This window comes from Pyricularia grisea (assembly GCF_004355905.1).
Source record: "Pyricularia grisea strain NI907 chromosome Unknown Pyricularia_grisea_NI907_Scaffold_2, whole genome shotgun sequence".
Classification (NCBI taxonomy): Eukaryota; Fungi; Ascomycota; class Sordariomycetes; order Magnaporthales; family Pyriculariaceae; genus Pyricularia; species Pyricularia grisea.
Window position 1 is genome coordinate 2,324,248 of NW_022156717.1, and position 16,155 is coordinate 2,340,402.

Genomic DNA, 16,155 nt, shown 5'->3' on the forward strand with positions numbered 1-16,155 from the left:
GTTTCTTCGTCAATCGCCAAGTGGTTCTGCAAGTTTCCGAGTCGTCAATTACGAGCAACGGAGGAATTCTGTCCAGGTACCTCCTCCAAACTTACTCAGCCCCCTTCCAAGACACGTACCCACCCCACGTCTGTTGGTCGCACTGTTCTTGAAATCTACCTCCGCCTTGAATGTACACCTACTACTTGTCACCGACCTGCCACACCTACAAGTGCTGACATCGAAGGTAGAATGATTTAAGGTGTTCCTGGGTACATTCTGCACATTAAGTAAAGCGATTCTTGCCAATCATTTTAGCCTTATACGTTTCAAGTTTGGCTGTCATATCAACGCCTATTTGTCTCCTGTACTCTCTGCTCAATTCATCTTCCCAATTGACTTTGCTTTCCGACAATACCGATCACAATTCTGCAACGAGATATTGCTTTTACAAGTGTCAGCCCAACAACGCGTCAGCAAGTGGGCTTGGTGGGGGCCAAGACGACATCAATTATCAAATGGGACTGTGACAGGCATGCTAGCCACGGGAAGATGCATGGTACTTGTACGTTTAGCTTTCTATGGTATGCTGCGCCAGCCTTACGTTACATAAGAGCTATATGTACCATGCAAGCCAACGTTAGAGAAATTGAATTGTGATGAGGTGAAAATACATACACTGGCACTCGTTGCAAACAGTTTTTGAGCTAAAATTGATCTCAATATAAAAAGAAAAACGATGCTGATTTTACTGCAATGTATCTCTGGCAGTCGTAGATCAAACTACTTCGTGGATATGCTATACACTCACAGCCTAATGTATCTGCTGCAAGGTGTCGTCTGTGAGGCCGCCAGTTAAGCTTGGCCAGTCCCCCTTGGTCCCTGAAACCAGCCGATGCACGCTTGGTGGGTCCTGACATTAAGGTAAGGTACCAGACCATTGGAGGTAGCATCCGAAAGACGCGTGCCATTCAGATAAGACAAGTGCCGTTGCACACTCCACCCGTAGTCACGTGAAGATAATCTCGCTTACATAACATCGCGCAAAGTGGAGGGCTTCCCACACGATTACCACCCTGTCAAGTCGCGACCGACGAAACCGCGTCGTCCGCAGGAGAAAGTGAAATCATCGTCATCTTTGGCTCAGCTTGTGCCTAACTTCAGGAAGTTTGGTCCACCTTGCATCTCCTACCCACAGTCAACGCCAGGTGCTTTTCTGCCATTCTTATCTGAATATTGACCTTTAACTATTGCAACTTGGTGCTTGGATGCACTTTGGTTGCTCATTTTGACAACTGGCTTGCCCCTCGAGACGAGTAATGACGCGATCTCTAACCATCAAACCGACCCTTGCCTAGGTATTGACCTGAATACATCCTCAGGCACCGTCGCCCCGAAGTTTCAGTCAACAACTGCACAATCATTACTCTTGATAGATTGGATTATCGATTGCTGCTCGGCTCCTCGAGCAGGCCGCCGCGATGGTTTCTTCAAGGAAGCGCTCCTTTCAGGAGGTTGATAGTGAAGACGTCCCGGCTCCCAAGGAGCCTTCCTTACTACAGCGCATCAGGAACATGTGGCAACTCGCCAATGTCGTGCAGTTCCTAGCCATCTTTGGGCCTGCAGTGAAGATCGAACCTCCGGATATGGATGTAAGGTTTGGTTTACGTATCTGGACCTGATGTTACTATGCTAACGGCTACCTGATCACCCAAGGAACTGGAGGCAGAATGTCTTAAACCCCACTCGACCGCGCTTCAAGAAATCGGACTGGGCATCCTCAAGTTTCTCTCTTCCCATAGAGGCCTAACGTATGTGTCCGCGCACTCAATCGACGAGACCAAAATCCGCACGCTAACAGATTGCGCCAATATAGACTTGAGTTGTTCGATGAGTATAGCAGGAGGCAGTTCACTTCAAAAGCCCCAGAGATCGAGAACCCATTCGGGAATGATGAAGTTGCGCTCAGATTTACCGATTTTGACGTCTTCAAGAAGGTAAGATTCCCAATCGGCATGGCCATGAAAGACATGCTAGCTGACAGCATATATCCTATTAGATCCGAGTACTTCATCAAATGACCCAACTCATGCTGCGCCAATCCGATAAGCTACGTGAGCGCATGAGCGAGATCAAAGATGCCGATCATGACCATACAGCTTGGGTAAGTCAAATGTTGACTGGTGCGTCGTCTCTAGAATACTGGCTGACATACGAGAAGAGGATTGAACCCATTGGCTGGGATGAGGATGACCGTACCTACTTTCTTCTCGACGATAACCGACTTTACAGGTTGACTGATGCACCGCCGCCGAAACCACCTACGCCGAAGCCGAAGAAGAACTCCAAGAAGGCGCGTGCCGCTGCTAGGGCTGCCAAGCGGCGGCGCGTATCTGGGACTGCGGACTCCACAGTCGATCATGACGAAGATGGCAACGAAGATGCACAGGACGATCAGGATTCCAAAGAATTAGAACAACTTGAAGATGACGGTCTTGGCGGGGCAAAGTGGGAATGTATCACCGTCTCGCTGGACGATGTCAACCAATTTCTTGAAAGGTTCAAGAAGACCAAGGACCCGAACGAGAAGATACTTAGAAAGCAAGTCCAGGACCACCTGGTCCCCATATTGGAGCGCGAGGAAGAAAAGCGGCAGAAAAAGATCCGAGAGCGAGAACGGGAGCTTCTTAATTTGGAAAAGATGGCGAACGCCAAGCGTTCCAGTCGCCTGGCTCACAAGGCTGAGAAGAACCGTATCGACGAACAAACACAAGCCGAAAAGCTCAAGCAACTTGAGCAGGAGGCTGCTGCCCGGAAGGAACAGGAGAATCTGTGCAAAATTGAAAAGGAACGAAACTCGAGGTTAATGTCAAGGGAGAAGCGCCTCAGGGAGCGAGAGGCGCGCCGTTTACAGCACGAGCGAGAGCTCTCGGTCCTTTCAGAGGATAGCAAAAGTGTTGGATCCGCCCCTGGGCGAATGTCAGAAAGGCGCCGAGAGGCTGAGATCCAAAGGGCCAAGCGAGCTCTTGAGGAGCTCGATGACGAAGAGGAAGAGTGGGTGTTCGACTGTGTCTGCGGGTTGCATGGCCAAGTTGATGATGGCGAACATAGCGTGGCATGCGAAAGATGCAATGTCTGGCAGCACAGCAAGTGTCTTGGCATCGACCAGGACGAGGCAGAGCGGGAGGATTTCCACTTCATCTGTGAGCCCTGCAAAAAGCGTCAAGAGGAGAACGAGCGTCTCCGTCCTAGAGGCACAGTCATAAAGATCAAGCTTGGATCTGCCAGCTCTTCTCCTGCGACTGTCAAGGCAGCTCCTACTACACAAAACTCCGAATCATCTCAGGACGCAAAGCAGTCGATAGTTCTCAACGGCACTGCTAGTGAAAACACCATTGAGCTTGGCACAAAGGCTGCCGATCCACCAGCGAGTGCCGTCAAGACACCGAGGGTTGGTGACTTGTCTTTCACCTCGGCCAGCTCTCCAGTTCTACCGCCCCCGCAGGAGCATCAAAACTTCACCATACCCATAAAGTCAGCGGCCACTGCACTGCAGTCTACCGAGACTCGTGCGTTACAAAGGCCCAAGTCTGATGGCGTGCACAATCCGTTTTCGTCCCCCCACCCGGAACTATCGCCGCCCAGCCAGTCCCCTACAAAAGCCCGGGCATACGATACCGTCTTTGAGCAGTCCAGCCCCACGAATGTCGGCGGCGACACGAATGGACAGAAGACCAATGGCCGGGTCCACCCCTCCACCACACCTGTCCTGGCACCAGCACAACCCAGGGCAGAGTCTGCGGCCGCCATGAGGCCCCAGTCCCCAACAAAGGCCAGTTTTGACACCTCGCGACAGTCACTTCAGTCCAAAGCACAATCTCCAAATGCGAACACGTTGCCGGGACCATTGACTACGCCGCAATTCAAACCCGGCTTCTCGGAGAATAGATCAGTACAGAAGCCATCGCCGTTACCGCCCTCAAGCGCAGGCGTGTCACCCACAAAGCACTCACCGTCTTTCCCACCGACGAACATGAATGGTATTCACCCAAGCTCAAGTCCGACACCACCTGTTTTTCCGCCTATAGAGGCTCTGTCACCATCACCACGCCCGCAGGATCCAACCCCTCCAGTAAAGCCGTCAACACCGGCATCGAGTTTCAACAGTGGGATTCCTTGAAGGTCTAGAAGCCTCGGCATTGGGGAAGCCTCAATTACTAGGTGTCATTCCATTTCTGGTCGTTTGATAGACTAGGCTTTATTTCATCTTTTAGAGGTTTTTTTTTTTTTTTTCCTTTTCGGATTGCATTTTGGGGCATGGAGTTTTTGAGATATTAGTAAAGCACCAAGTTGTGTTTTAATTACATATAGACTCAAACTGGGTGGGAGAGGTGTTACTACTACTATTTTTTCTTTTTCTTCTTTTCTTTCATTGTTTTCAGTCGAGATATTGCGCTATGCATAACATTGTCTGGGATCACCCAACCTTTGTGATGCTTTGAAGATACTGAAAAAGAGGTCTCTTAGGATTTGAGACAACGGCAGCTTTGATGGAGGAAGAATGTCAAACATATAGAAGCTAGCTGCCCGTTGAAGAGGGCGGACGTTTAGACCAGGGGAAAACTTGACGTTGACATTGACAAGAGAATACCTTTAGTTAAACTCGAGCCATTTTCGTGAGTGAAATTTATACACAGTGATTAGAGTGTTTGTTTCTGTTTTATTACGTACCTAGGTCTCGACAAGATCCATGCGGGATTCCGCAGGGTGTAGTTGATTGTACCATGCTGGCGGGCCTCGACTTTGACCGCAGTGACTGTTTGATTCGGACCCTGCCGAAAAGGATGTATTGCTCCGAGCGCCACATAACGTAGTAATTACTCCAGGGCTGAACAAGTACAGTGGAGACGGACCACGTTTATTTTGTTTTGTGCACCCTAGTGGCGTTTGCCAGGCCGGCTATTCTCTGGGGAGGAGGGAACGGTGGGTTGGGGGATGGGCCCGAGACATTACTTTTGGCCGATGCAGCATATTTTTATAGAAAGACTCGACAGTGTTGAAATCAACAGACTATGATATAGAACAGGGCAATGCGGAAAAGTAGCTGTTCCGATCCAGTTGTAGACAAACGGGCAGCTGGCTTTCGCATGGGCCTTTGGTGTTGGGGTCATGTGGTTAGCGGCCATTTTTGATAGACAAAATAGGTAGGCATATTCTTTTGTCGTTGCAGTCATCGAAAGAGGAAAGAATTCAGTCCTAAGGAAATTATGTAGACAAATGTGTCTGCCTTTGACGGGAATAAATGAGCGCGATAACGCACAAACACTTGGACTTGTCAAAGGTAGAACGAAAAGAAGTATGATCAATGGGTTCTTTGAGGAAGAGGGAAAGGTACAAAAGCCCAATGAGATCCAGAATTCTGTCAGGTAGCAATGATATCGTCCGGGAAATGACTGGACGGGAGCTGAGCGGGCAGTGTCATTATTGCCTTGCTGGTACCACTATTCGACGCCTAGAAGTGATAGTTGAGAGCAATCAACAGCCAGCAAGGAAATTAATTCGGCATTCAAAGTGATTTGAGAGCTGATCTGACATTCACTCACCTTGGGTCAGCCACACCTCATCTCACCGACAACAGCTTACCCAGGCAGGCGCAATGCAGCTACCCGACGGACGGCGGAGCATGCCCTCTTCTGCTCCTCACCTGTTGCCTTTTGCGGGCATTCTCGCCCAACCGGGACGCACCCACCAAGGTTGTAACACACACCTGATTCAAACGTGTTGACGGTTGTCTACAACGAACGGGCCCCAAGACACGGGAAGGGGAATGAAGGGGGAAAAAAGAGGAGAGGATGAACCTCAACCGCAAATCCGACGAACACCTCCCCGTCGACGATCAAGACCACTCAACTGGGGTACGTTGCAGAAGCTAGGAATTGCAAAGCCCAAAGAAAGATATGAACTAGACTCAAGACGGGGCAGCCTTTCTTCTCACCTTCGTCAATTTTTTTTTTTTATTTCCAAAGAGGGCTAGAAAACTTGGTATGGCTGGCTGATCGGTTATTGGCAGCGGAAAACACATGAACGGATCGCCACCCAAAACCCGGCTCGTGACTATCCTCCAACCAGAAGCGGCATGGTTAAGTACAGGCAAAGATGACGAGCAACAAACAGGGGGGGGAAATAGAATAAGAAGAAAACAGTAGGAATACATGCTGGATGCATCAAACTTTTGTGGCTTGGGACAGCATGAGGCTTGAGAGAGAAAAAGGGGGTTCAAAGAAATTGAAGCAATCACCCCCCGCATTTGGGGGGACCCTCACTTTTCTCGCCTCTCGCGAGGACATCAAAGGAATGTCGCAATCACGAGCAGAGTTATCCAAGATTGGAAGAAGCATGAGACTGATTTCACCATGTTGCCGGAGACGATGGGTGCGCCCGCCGCTGTCTTGGAACTTTTTTGTTTGCAAGGGCGGCTTGCCATTTCCGGGTTGCTGGTCCGGTCTGGGTCTCGTCAAACGCCCCAACATTCCAAACCAGATAGTTGCTCGCCAAGCAAATTTCCCACTCCCTGAGGTAATCAATCAGCGACGACACTGGATCTTCAGAAAAGAATAAATTTTGCAGAAATACCAATGAAACAGAATTGCTGACTAGATGCAAGCAATAGCCCATTCATCGGAAGCAGTAACATCTCACCCGCCATCCACGTGAGGCCGGGGCTGGATGTTTCTGCTCACAATTCAGCAAGAAACAAAAAAAGTGACTTGAAGAAAAATGCCCCGTAAGGTATTCAGGCATGTATGCGAGTGCCTGGGTTGCTGGTCGCACAGGATGGAGACAAGAAGACCGAGATACCTACGGCAGGCATAGGGAGGACAGGGCATGAACTGCACTGTTGCAACCCGACTGCTTCACGTCTACCAGCACACTTACCGACCGTCTACACACCAATTGCCATTTTCCCAAACGGTACCGGACTCAGCCGATACAAGTGTTGGTTGGTGAGGACTTTCATAAATCTAAGATAGGTGCGTGAAGCTTGACCTAATCTTGGCCACGGTGTGTAATGGCATGCCCTCGTTCAAGCTTGCTCGTAGCCTCCCTCAGCTCCTTTGCCCTAGGGACTACCCCATTAGCCAACAAACATGCAGAAAATAGAAAGCCCATCGTGTTCCTACCTGGATTTCGTAAGGATGGTGGTATGTTGAAACAAGCTGCGGCTGTCACTGACTGCATCCTGTATTCTCTGCCGGGTTGTTCTGTTCTTGGCAACAATAATTCCGAAAACGGCAATTTTGACAACGACTTTTTTCCCACCCGTGTTCCACCACACGCATCTATCGCCGCACCCAGATATTAAAAAAAAAAAAAAAAAAAAAAAAAGAAATGAGAAAATCACGTCCAAATCACTCCAGTATGGGAGATCTGCTTGGGGCACACCGAAACAGTGCAGAATCCGGTCCTTGCCGGCGTCGCATCCGGGGCAAAGCTTCAAGACAAGGATGAAAGAAAGGATACAAAAACTAAGCAACAGCGTCAGTTTCTTTGCCTCCTTCCCTGTCGTTGTTTCTTTTCTCTCTCCGCTCTTTGCCATCCCCTAATTGGAACAAAGGTGAATTGCCTCTCTCCCAACATCAACAACGAAGTCACCCACACCACTATCCGACACCCCAGCAGGTGCAGACACTGAAATACTTGGCCTTCGTTTGATCTTGTGTCTGGACTGCCACTTAGCCCTCAAACACATGATACCACAAAGGAAAAAAAGGCCATCAGACAAATTAGTGGCGCAAGAGAGGAGAGAGAGAAAAACATTTTGTTGCATACAGCATTTGCATTAGAAGAACTCTGCCTGGAAAGAAGAAGACAGACGGAACAGAACAAAGGAGACAGGTCATATTCCCACCTTGCTGTGCCTACAGCCGCTCATCGAGATAGTGGAGCCCGATATCCTCATTGGGCTGCCTTCCAGCACCCTCACAGCATCACATCCCCGGCGGACACCGACAGGCAACGACAGCGAACACCACATCGATACCGCATTCTTGCGCATCTGCAGCAGTGAGCTTGCCGTGCGAACTGTCGGTGAGTGACATTCGCCCAGCTCCGTGTGCAGTTCCATCTGACTGACATACAGCCCTGGTGGTTTGTGTGGCAGTGGTGTTGCGCGCGCCCTATCTGCCTACACCGCGGCAGCGAGCCCCCCCTCCGATCCGAACCGGACTGATCACATAGTACCACAGGGTATCCAAGCCCACCCCCAGCAGCCTTTCAGCCCCTGACCCGGATCTCTGGCAGCTCACTCCCGTCAGCCCTTCCCATCACTTCTTGGTTTTGATCATCCTGTAGGCTTTTCATTTAACAAGAAAACCACATTCGGATCAACAGGACCAGCCGAGTCTCTTCTTTCAACGAGCTCTTCTCCCCGAAGATCAGTTTCAAGTGCGGATCGTTGGTGGTGCCTGGAACATTGGGCACGCACTTCTTTCACCCGGCCCATTTTGTTTCTGCGTCCTGCAAGAGACTTGCATTATAATCAAACGGCCCGCGCTCCGGCATCCACTCCCAAAGGGAAGTTGTGCAACACCAGAATAGGCACACTGCACGCACTGCGCACACATTCGCAGCCCGGTGTCTCGTTTTCTGAAAGAGCTTCTGCCCGGCGACCTCCGTACCCACGACAGCTCAACGCCGAACTCCTCAAGGTAGGGCAAAATATACCATCTGTTAAAAGAAGGCTTTTGGCCCCTTTGAAGACATCCAACTTCCGAAAAAAAGATGGACAATACTTCACCCAATCCATCAAATCACGACACATTCGGTCTTGAGCAATTGGTACAGCACAACGAAATGTACCCTCACGAGCCGACGATGCATTCTCAGGCCCCTTCACGATACGCATCTCCGGCACCTCAGTACTCTCAGCCTTTTCCCGATGTTTTGCCCTCAATGGGAGGTCAGGATGGGTATGGCCAACAGTTTGAGTATGCATCGCCACACTCCAACATGGGCTCGTATCCAGCTCCAGATGAACTCCGCCGCAATGTAAGAATTTCCATTTCCATTTCCTGCTGTTGCCATAACCCATTGGCTCACCTTGACCTGCGAAACCAACCTAACTGTCTCGGACCACAGGACCGCCCCTACAGCACTCCTGCGACATCGCCACCGACGCCGGAGCCTCGCATGGTTCGGGCTGCGGCCCTCCGCAGCCGCTCCACGCCGCGCACATCCCCCGACGCGAACCTGTCTTCCACCAAGGAGGGCCGCGTGACGAAGCCTAAGCCTAAGAAGAAGAGGCCGCGGTCTGAGGCGGTGCCCAAGCCCAAGCAGAGCATTGACAAGCCGCTCAGTCAGCTGGCCGAGGAGATGGACGAGCAGATCATCGACATCGAGGCCTTTGTCAATCGTGGGCCCGAGGCGCGGCACGCGGAGGTCATGACGGGCAAGAAGGCCGGTAAGATCAAGCGGCCGATGAACGCCTTCATGCTGTACCGCAAGGCGTACCAGCTCGTCTGCAAAAAGTACTGCATGGAGAGCAACCACCAGGTCGTTTCGCGTGTATGTGCCGACAGCTGGGACTCGGAGCCTGAGAGCGTCCGGGACCAGTTCGCCGCGTGGGCCAAGATTGACCGCGACCAGCTGCACCGCGCGCACCCGGATTACAAATTCACACCGTCCAAGCCCCGCAGTAGTTACATGAAGAAAGTGCGGAGCGAGATGGACCTCTCCGACGACGAGTTTGATGGCGAGTACGTCCCGCGTGGCACTAGGACCCGCGGCCGCGATACGCCCGACTCTTCATATTACCCCAACCCCAGCGGCAGATACACGCCCTTGCACGACCCAGATCAGTGGAACACGTCGCCCGCCATTGGGAATATGATGCTGCCGACGAGTCATCCGTACCAGCCGCTGCCGGCATACAACCTGTATCCCGCTACTACTGGGCAAATCATTCACCCAATGCCGAGTGCCTATGGCGGAAACGATGCTTTTGGCCTTCTCGTTCAGGGCGGCGGAGCCCACCACTATCAGCATGGCCACGGCGGCTACCGGGCTGGGTCGACGCCACCCGAGTTCGTTGATGACTTTGTACCGCGGAGCAGTGCAACGCCTGCCAACAGCTTTGAGCAGGGCCTCACGCGGTACTCGGTAATGCAACAGCAGCAGCCACATCACTACCACCAGTACACCAACCAGCATCAGCAGCAGCAGGGCCACGCCGATTGGCTGCATCAGGGGCGACAAGTCATTCCGTCAGCTCCTGTCGTCAGTTCGCAGCCTTCGATCGATCCCAGCCTTGCTACTCCCGTGGAGAGCAGGCACGTCACCGATGCCAACCTGCCGTCGACTATGCCTGGACTTGATTTGGGCCCCCAAGATCCATCGACGTTCGATGCCTTCTACCTCGACGATGATCCTTTACTGAAGGAGGGTGTCGACAACGGCACTCTCGAGGAGAGCTGGAACATTAGCGAAGTCGAGCCGCAGGACTGGAACATTGGCGAGGTCGATGCGGTGACCAAGGTTGAATGATCCAACGCATCAGTTGCCTCCCTTGCTCCTGTATTCTGTTTGTCCCGTTACTCTTTTTTCATGTACTTGTATGGTGCATTGTACACAAGTCAACATCTTCTGAATACCCCAGGTTTCCTTTGTATCTCTTTTGTTGGTTTAGTTGTTCTCTCCACGGTTTTGTCTCGTGTAATCCCGGAGTCTTTTGGGGTCACTGCTCTTCATGCTGGTTCGAATCAAGGGATTCGTCTTAAGCTCGAGCTGGCTGGTGCTAAGGTGCATTTAAGGGGGTTATGGAGGCGTTTTCTTCTTCTTCTTTTTTTTCAGGATATGTGTTTTCACGAAAAAACACGGTCGTAAAATAGGCCAGGAAGCACACCCAGGAGAGTTTTTCATCTCTAATAAAAAGGATTTAAACCAACTAGATGTATTCACTCCAGATCAGAGAGTAACGCAAGGTGCCGCTTGGCAGCAATGAACATATGGTTTCAGTTCGATATTCGCTGGCACCCACATACTTCAGCTTGATATAGACCATGTATGGCGATGTTATCAAGTGTGGCAGTAAGTTCCTTTCCTGTTCCAGGTTGGGCATCTGCCCCAAGTAGCTCTGTATTGGCTAAATCCATATGCGGAAACAAGACTGAACAATGGCATTGTCCTCAGAGGGATGCGTCAGCAGAAGTGAAATGTGATGAGCCAATTAGGGGCAAAATCGATGTATTTGCACACCATAATGAAACAGGGCTTGGGAAATTTTTATTGATTAGATTGATTTGTGCTGCTAAATTTGTAGTTTTCAATGGGGATTGAAACCCATGGGTATGAGAGACAGCAGAATGAAGGAGTGTCGTCCGGTTCTAGGCACGAGATGCAGTTACGAGAAACGATGACCCCGGTAAGAGCATAGTACCACTGGCAAGACTGTCAGTGTCACGTGATACACGGTTCCTCCTAAGGTGGGCCCCACCTTACCTGAGCTTAGTGAACCCATCCAGGCAATGGCATCCATCCTGACGATGCGACGCTGGCAACACAGACCAACGGCGACACCATTGTACAAGTGATATACTTGCATCTGTAATTTCAGAACAGGGCAAACAACAATAATCTATATCCAGCGCACTTTCTCACCCACTTCGAGCAAAAATGACTTGGATCTCCAAGTCTATCACGACCTTTGGTCTGGTTTTACTGGCACATGCGTAAGCTATACACACGTCCACTCCAAGAGAAGAAGACACTGACAAAAAAAGCACATCACCATAAACAGCTGCTATTCAGCTCATGAGCACTCAGCCCTGCACTCGACCGGCGCTCCCTCAGCTGCTGCGACGTCACCGACCGCAGGCCGGGCGTCGCCGGCGACCGCCGCGGCCACCACATCCCTCCCCATCGACATCTCGATCGAGACGGTGACGGCGCTGCTGATCATCTGCCTGGGGCTGGTTCTGGGAACTCCGCACCTGCGGCCGATACAGTGGCGCGAGTGGGCGGGCAAGATCGAGCGCGAGGGCGACAAGGAGGGCGACAAGGACTACGTGGGAAACCCGTACCGGTTCCTCGAATCGAGGCCGGGCTTTGTGAACATCAGGAAGCAGAGGAAAGACTTTGCGCAGTGGGTCAAGAGCGGGAACGATGGAGCAAAGGCGTGAAACGAAAAGAGACGAAAATAAAAAGAAAGGAGGCTATTCGTTTTTGATAACGGGCGCATAAGAATGTTATGTTGTTGGTCGGTCCAACGCCGGGATGCTCGTTCAATATCTGCGCGCACTACTCCAGATTTGTTTCCCTACGTGAACTGCAAACAGCGACTTGATAATCGGGGATACTCTCACACTGTGGGTTCCTGCCTCTCTGGGGTTCAGTCTGATGATGACGGTGAGTATCGGCTATGAGCTCGGGCTGATGGTACGTTCCTTCCCTTCTCGGTTAAGGTGTCATGCCAACTAGCACGGCGAATTCCTATCGTGCCTTCCAATTTGAGTCGTCCGGAATCGGGTCCAGTCTTCTCAAGCCCCTCCCCAATTCCTAAGTCGGAAACTGATTCTGGCTGCTGGGAGAGAGACCTGTTCTTTTGCTGTTGTCCAGTTGAGAATAACAAGAACATCAAGGCAGTCTGGATGCCCTGAACTCTGTGGCCTTTGTTGAATAAAGCAGTGGAGGCCCCAAACATGGACCCAAGCAGCCCCTTTCCCAGTACTATCAGAGGTACGCCGTCTCTGTTGCCAGCCAGCCAGTCACGTAGCCGACAACGCCAACACAGGCAACCATCAAACTCCAGACAGGGAAGCCAGGCGGGAAGATCATCATCAGATCAGCTGCCCTCAATCAGATCGCAACACTCTACCTCAGTGTACTCGTCCTCGTCCTCAGCATCTCGTTCCCAACGACGAACACAGTTCCAAGCCGAAAGCGATAGTGGTAACTTGTCGGACCAGGATGAATACCCAGACTCCTCTAACGATGTTATCCTTGCCATCGAACTCCAGACCAATGGAAGTTTTGGTTCTGCTTTTTACTCTGCCATGGAAGAGAGCCTATCTATCCAACAGGACACTATGGCAGGCATAGAGCTCGTCGAAACAATCCTACTTCATGTACAGCCCACCGTAGTTATCGTCCCAAATCGTGCATCGGATGGGTTGGTAACATACCTGGAGCGTCGTGCACATGATATTCAAGGCAATAATGGAGGTATGTACAGCTACAAAGTCACCAGCGAGGGGGGGGGGGGGGGGGGGGGGGGGGGGGGGGGGCACCGCTGATAAATTCCAATGAAAACTTAAGCCAACGGAGCCTATGTTTTTCACTCGACTGGTTCTTCTGAGTTCAACCACCAAATAGCTATCGAGAAGCTCGCAAAACTGAAGCTGAACTGTTACAGCCACCCCTCTCTGGTCATGAAAATGGCGGGCGACTCTGCCTTGGACGCCGGTGTCAGTGGATCGGAATTTGGATCGAACCAAGGAGGCCTGAGACTAGGCTCACTGATTAATTTATCCAGCCGTCTTTCGGTAAGTCTTCCAACCACTTCAGTTTTCACGTCAAGGACTGCTCCTTACAAAGTTACAGATTGGATGTGCCGGCGCGATCATGAGCGAACTCCAGCGTCGTAGGGCCTCGGAGTTTCTTCCCAGAGATCTACCTGCATCGGCTGCACATGCCATCCGGACAATTACCATGTTTGATCTGGCAAATTCCATGTTTCTCAATGACGACACTCTTGATGCCCTTCAGATCTTACGGTCAGAGTCTCACCCAGATAGCCAAAAAGGTGGTCCTGACAAATCAAGCTCAGGGGCTAAAGAAAGCCTCTCTGTCTACGGACTGTTCCAACGACATGCACGCACCCCTCAAGGAAAAGCTAGATTGAAACAAATCTTTCTCCGGCCCAGTACAGATCTGGGTCTCCTGGAGGAGAGACAGAACATCATCGCGATACTGATTCGACCAGAAAACAGTGAAACGTTCACAATGATTATAAAACAACTAAGGATGATCAAGAATATGAAGACGATCATGAATCACATCCAGAGAGGTGTGGATAAGCCGTCATCTCTAGCGACCGCCAAGAGAGGAGTTTGGAAAAGTTTGCAACGATTTTCCAAGTTTACGATCGAGCTCTACGAAACAGTTATGGTGCTTGAAACTGGAGGAGCGCCTCTTGGAGTAGTGAACAGGGTTAGTTGTGCTACGGTTCCTGGGACAAGGACGCGTCTAATTTTTCCTTCTAGATGCAAGCGCAGGTTGATCCGCGCCAGATTATGCAGGTCGGGAAGATGGTCTCGGACACGATTGACTTTGACGCTACCGAGACTATCAACGACACAGTTATCCTTCCAGGAGTAAATCAAGATCTTGATCAGCTGACCCGAACCTACAATGGTTTTCCCAGCCTCCTTCAAGAGGCTGCACGTCATATCGTCCGGGATGTACCAGAATGGGCTGCGGCTTACATTCAACATTGCATATACTACCACCAGCTCGGCTTCTTGACAGTAGTCTCCGCAAATGCCAATGGAGAGCCCAACTATGATGGACCAGAGCCTGGAGCTAGCGACGAATGGTTGAGGATATTCGTTCATCAAGGTAACTTCTACTTCAAGAACAGACGCATGAGAGAGCTAGATGACTATTTCGGCGACATTGTAGCCCAAATACACGGTGAGCAAATCTTTTACATCCCTGTGTCGCGGCACGAGCTTATTGAATCCCGAGTCGTAGATAAAGAGATAGAGCTTCTTCATGAACTTCGCAAAAGAGTTCTTGAGCACAACGAGGCAATATTGCAAGCGTCCGACTTCTAGGGGGAGCTGGACAGCCTCACTGCTCTGGCAACTGTGGCGCAGCAGTATAACCTTACCGCCCCTGAGATGACCGAGTCAAACGTCATCGAAATCAGACGTGGACGTCATCTACTTCAAGAACTGGTTGTCCCCGCGTTTGTGCCTAATGACTGCATTTTACGTGGTGGGAATGGCAACGAGAGTGCAGCCAACTCGGAGCTTTCATATTCGGAGGGTGACGAAATGCCGAGCATGCTCATTCTGACCGGACCAAATCATTCTGGAAAAAGCGTTTATCTCAAACAAGTGGCTCTCATAGTCTATCTTGCCCACGTCGGTAGCTTTGTGCCTGCAGAATGGGCAAGGATTGGGACTGTGGACAGAATACTCACCAGGGTTTCAACGCGCGAGAGTGCCGCTAGGCCTGAGTCTGCCTTCGCCATTGATTTGCGTCAGGCTGCGTTCTCCATCAACCTTGCGACAAGGCGTAGTCTTGTGTTGATTGATGAGTTCGGGAAAGGCACCAGCCCAGTCGACGGCGCAGCTCTGGCCGCAGCTCTCTTTACACAATTCGCAGACGCCGGAGAAAATGTGCGTCCCAAAGTTCTTGCTGCTACTCATTTCCACGAGATTTTTGAGCAGGACCTGCTAGCAGAAAGCCCGACAGTAGGGTTCGCGCACATGGAAGTCAAGGTCGACTACAATACTCAGTATCTTGAAGATCAGGTGGCATTTTTGTATACAATGGTTCCTGGAAGAAGCATATCAAGCTTTGGAACCAATTGTGCCTTACTGAATGGAATCGACGACAAGATTGTAGCGAGGGCTGAAGCACTGAGTCTACTGATGGCTCATGGCGAAGACCTTTCAGCCGCGTGCGCGAGGCTGTCTGGAGAGGAGACAAGACAACTTCAAAAAGCTGAAAACATGGCCCGAGAGCTTGTTCGTGCTGACATTCCGAACCCTCGGAGACTGTCCATTTCTGATCGCAATATCGGTCGCAACCTTCTGCTTCGGATTCTGAGCTTGGACAGCACGTCGGAGCCCATAATTTCAAAAGAATCAGAAGACAGCTGAATGTGACCGACGGATCTAACCCGCGGGGCGCCCGTGACAGTCTTTGTTTGATCAGTTCAGCATTAACATTTTGCAGGTTACTTGGGGGCTGTGCGTTGTGGGCCCCCTCAAAAAGGGGGTTGCAAAATCGCGGGTCACGACAAAATCGCGGGTCAGTAAATTTGTTAGGGAATCGCCTACAAAAATTACTCGTTAAAAAACAATTAACACACATTAACACAACAATAATTAAAAAGGTCCAAAATAAGGTTATATTAAAACCGTAATTTGCGTTATAAATATTTATTCC

The 16,155-nt window shown here is 50.7% G+C and overlaps 5 protein-coding genes across 5 annotated transcripts; 4 read left to right on the forward strand and 1 right to left on the reverse strand.

The window, feature by feature from the left end:
• Positions 1–1,116: 1,116 nt before the first annotated feature.
• On the forward strand, positions 1,117–4,279 carry PgNI_03249 (uncharacterized protein). The gene is made up of 5 exons (XM_031123304.1): positions 1,117–1,631; positions 1,696–1,790; positions 1,856–1,976; positions 2,039–2,143; positions 2,198–4,279. Exons 1-5 carry the CDS (start codon positions 1,461–1,463, stop codon positions 4,157–4,159), a joined length of 2,454 nt encoding a protein of 817 aa, XP_030984702.1. The 5' UTR covers positions 1,117–1,460; the 3' UTR covers positions 4,160–4,279.
• On the reverse strand, positions 4,257–4,802 carry PgNI_03250 (uncharacterized protein; the record flags this gene model as incomplete). Its single annotated transcript, XM_031123305.1, has 2 exons — positions 4,257–4,630; positions 4,711–4,802. Coding segments are annotated over 2 exons (288 nt in total), but the record flags the coding sequence as incomplete, so codon positions are not given.
• Positions 4,803–8,832: 4,030 nt separating this feature from the next.
• On the forward strand, positions 8,833–10,521 carry PgNI_03251 (uncharacterized protein; the record flags this gene model as incomplete). The annotated part of the gene is made up of 2 exons (XM_031123306.1): positions 8,833–9,027; positions 9,118–10,521. The coding sequence occupies 2 exons, from the start codon at positions 8,833–8,835 to the stop codon at positions 10,519–10,521; spliced, it is 1,599 nt and encodes a 532-aa protein (XP_030983582.1).
• A 1,009-nt stretch (positions 10,522–11,530) lies between these two features.
• On the forward strand, positions 11,531–12,155 carry PgNI_03252 (uncharacterized protein; the record flags this gene model as incomplete). The annotated part of the gene is made up of 2 exons (XM_031123307.1): positions 11,531–11,705; positions 11,774–12,155. Exons 1-2 carry the CDS (start codon positions 11,650–11,652, stop codon positions 12,153–12,155), a joined length of 438 nt encoding a protein of 145 aa, XP_030983581.1. The 5' UTR covers positions 11,531–11,649.
• Positions 12,156–12,674: 519 nt separating this feature from the next.
• Positions 12,675–15,866, forward strand: PgNI_03253 (uncharacterized protein; the record flags this gene model as incomplete). Its single annotated transcript, XM_031123308.1, has 5 exons — positions 12,675–13,197; positions 13,291–13,517; positions 13,576–14,184; positions 14,238–14,765; positions 14,811–15,866. The coding sequence occupies 5 exons, from the start codon at positions 12,675–12,677 to the stop codon at positions 15,864–15,866; spliced, it is 2,943 nt and encodes a 980-aa protein (XP_030983580.1).
• Between the last annotated feature and the right edge of the window lie 289 nt (positions 15,867–16,155).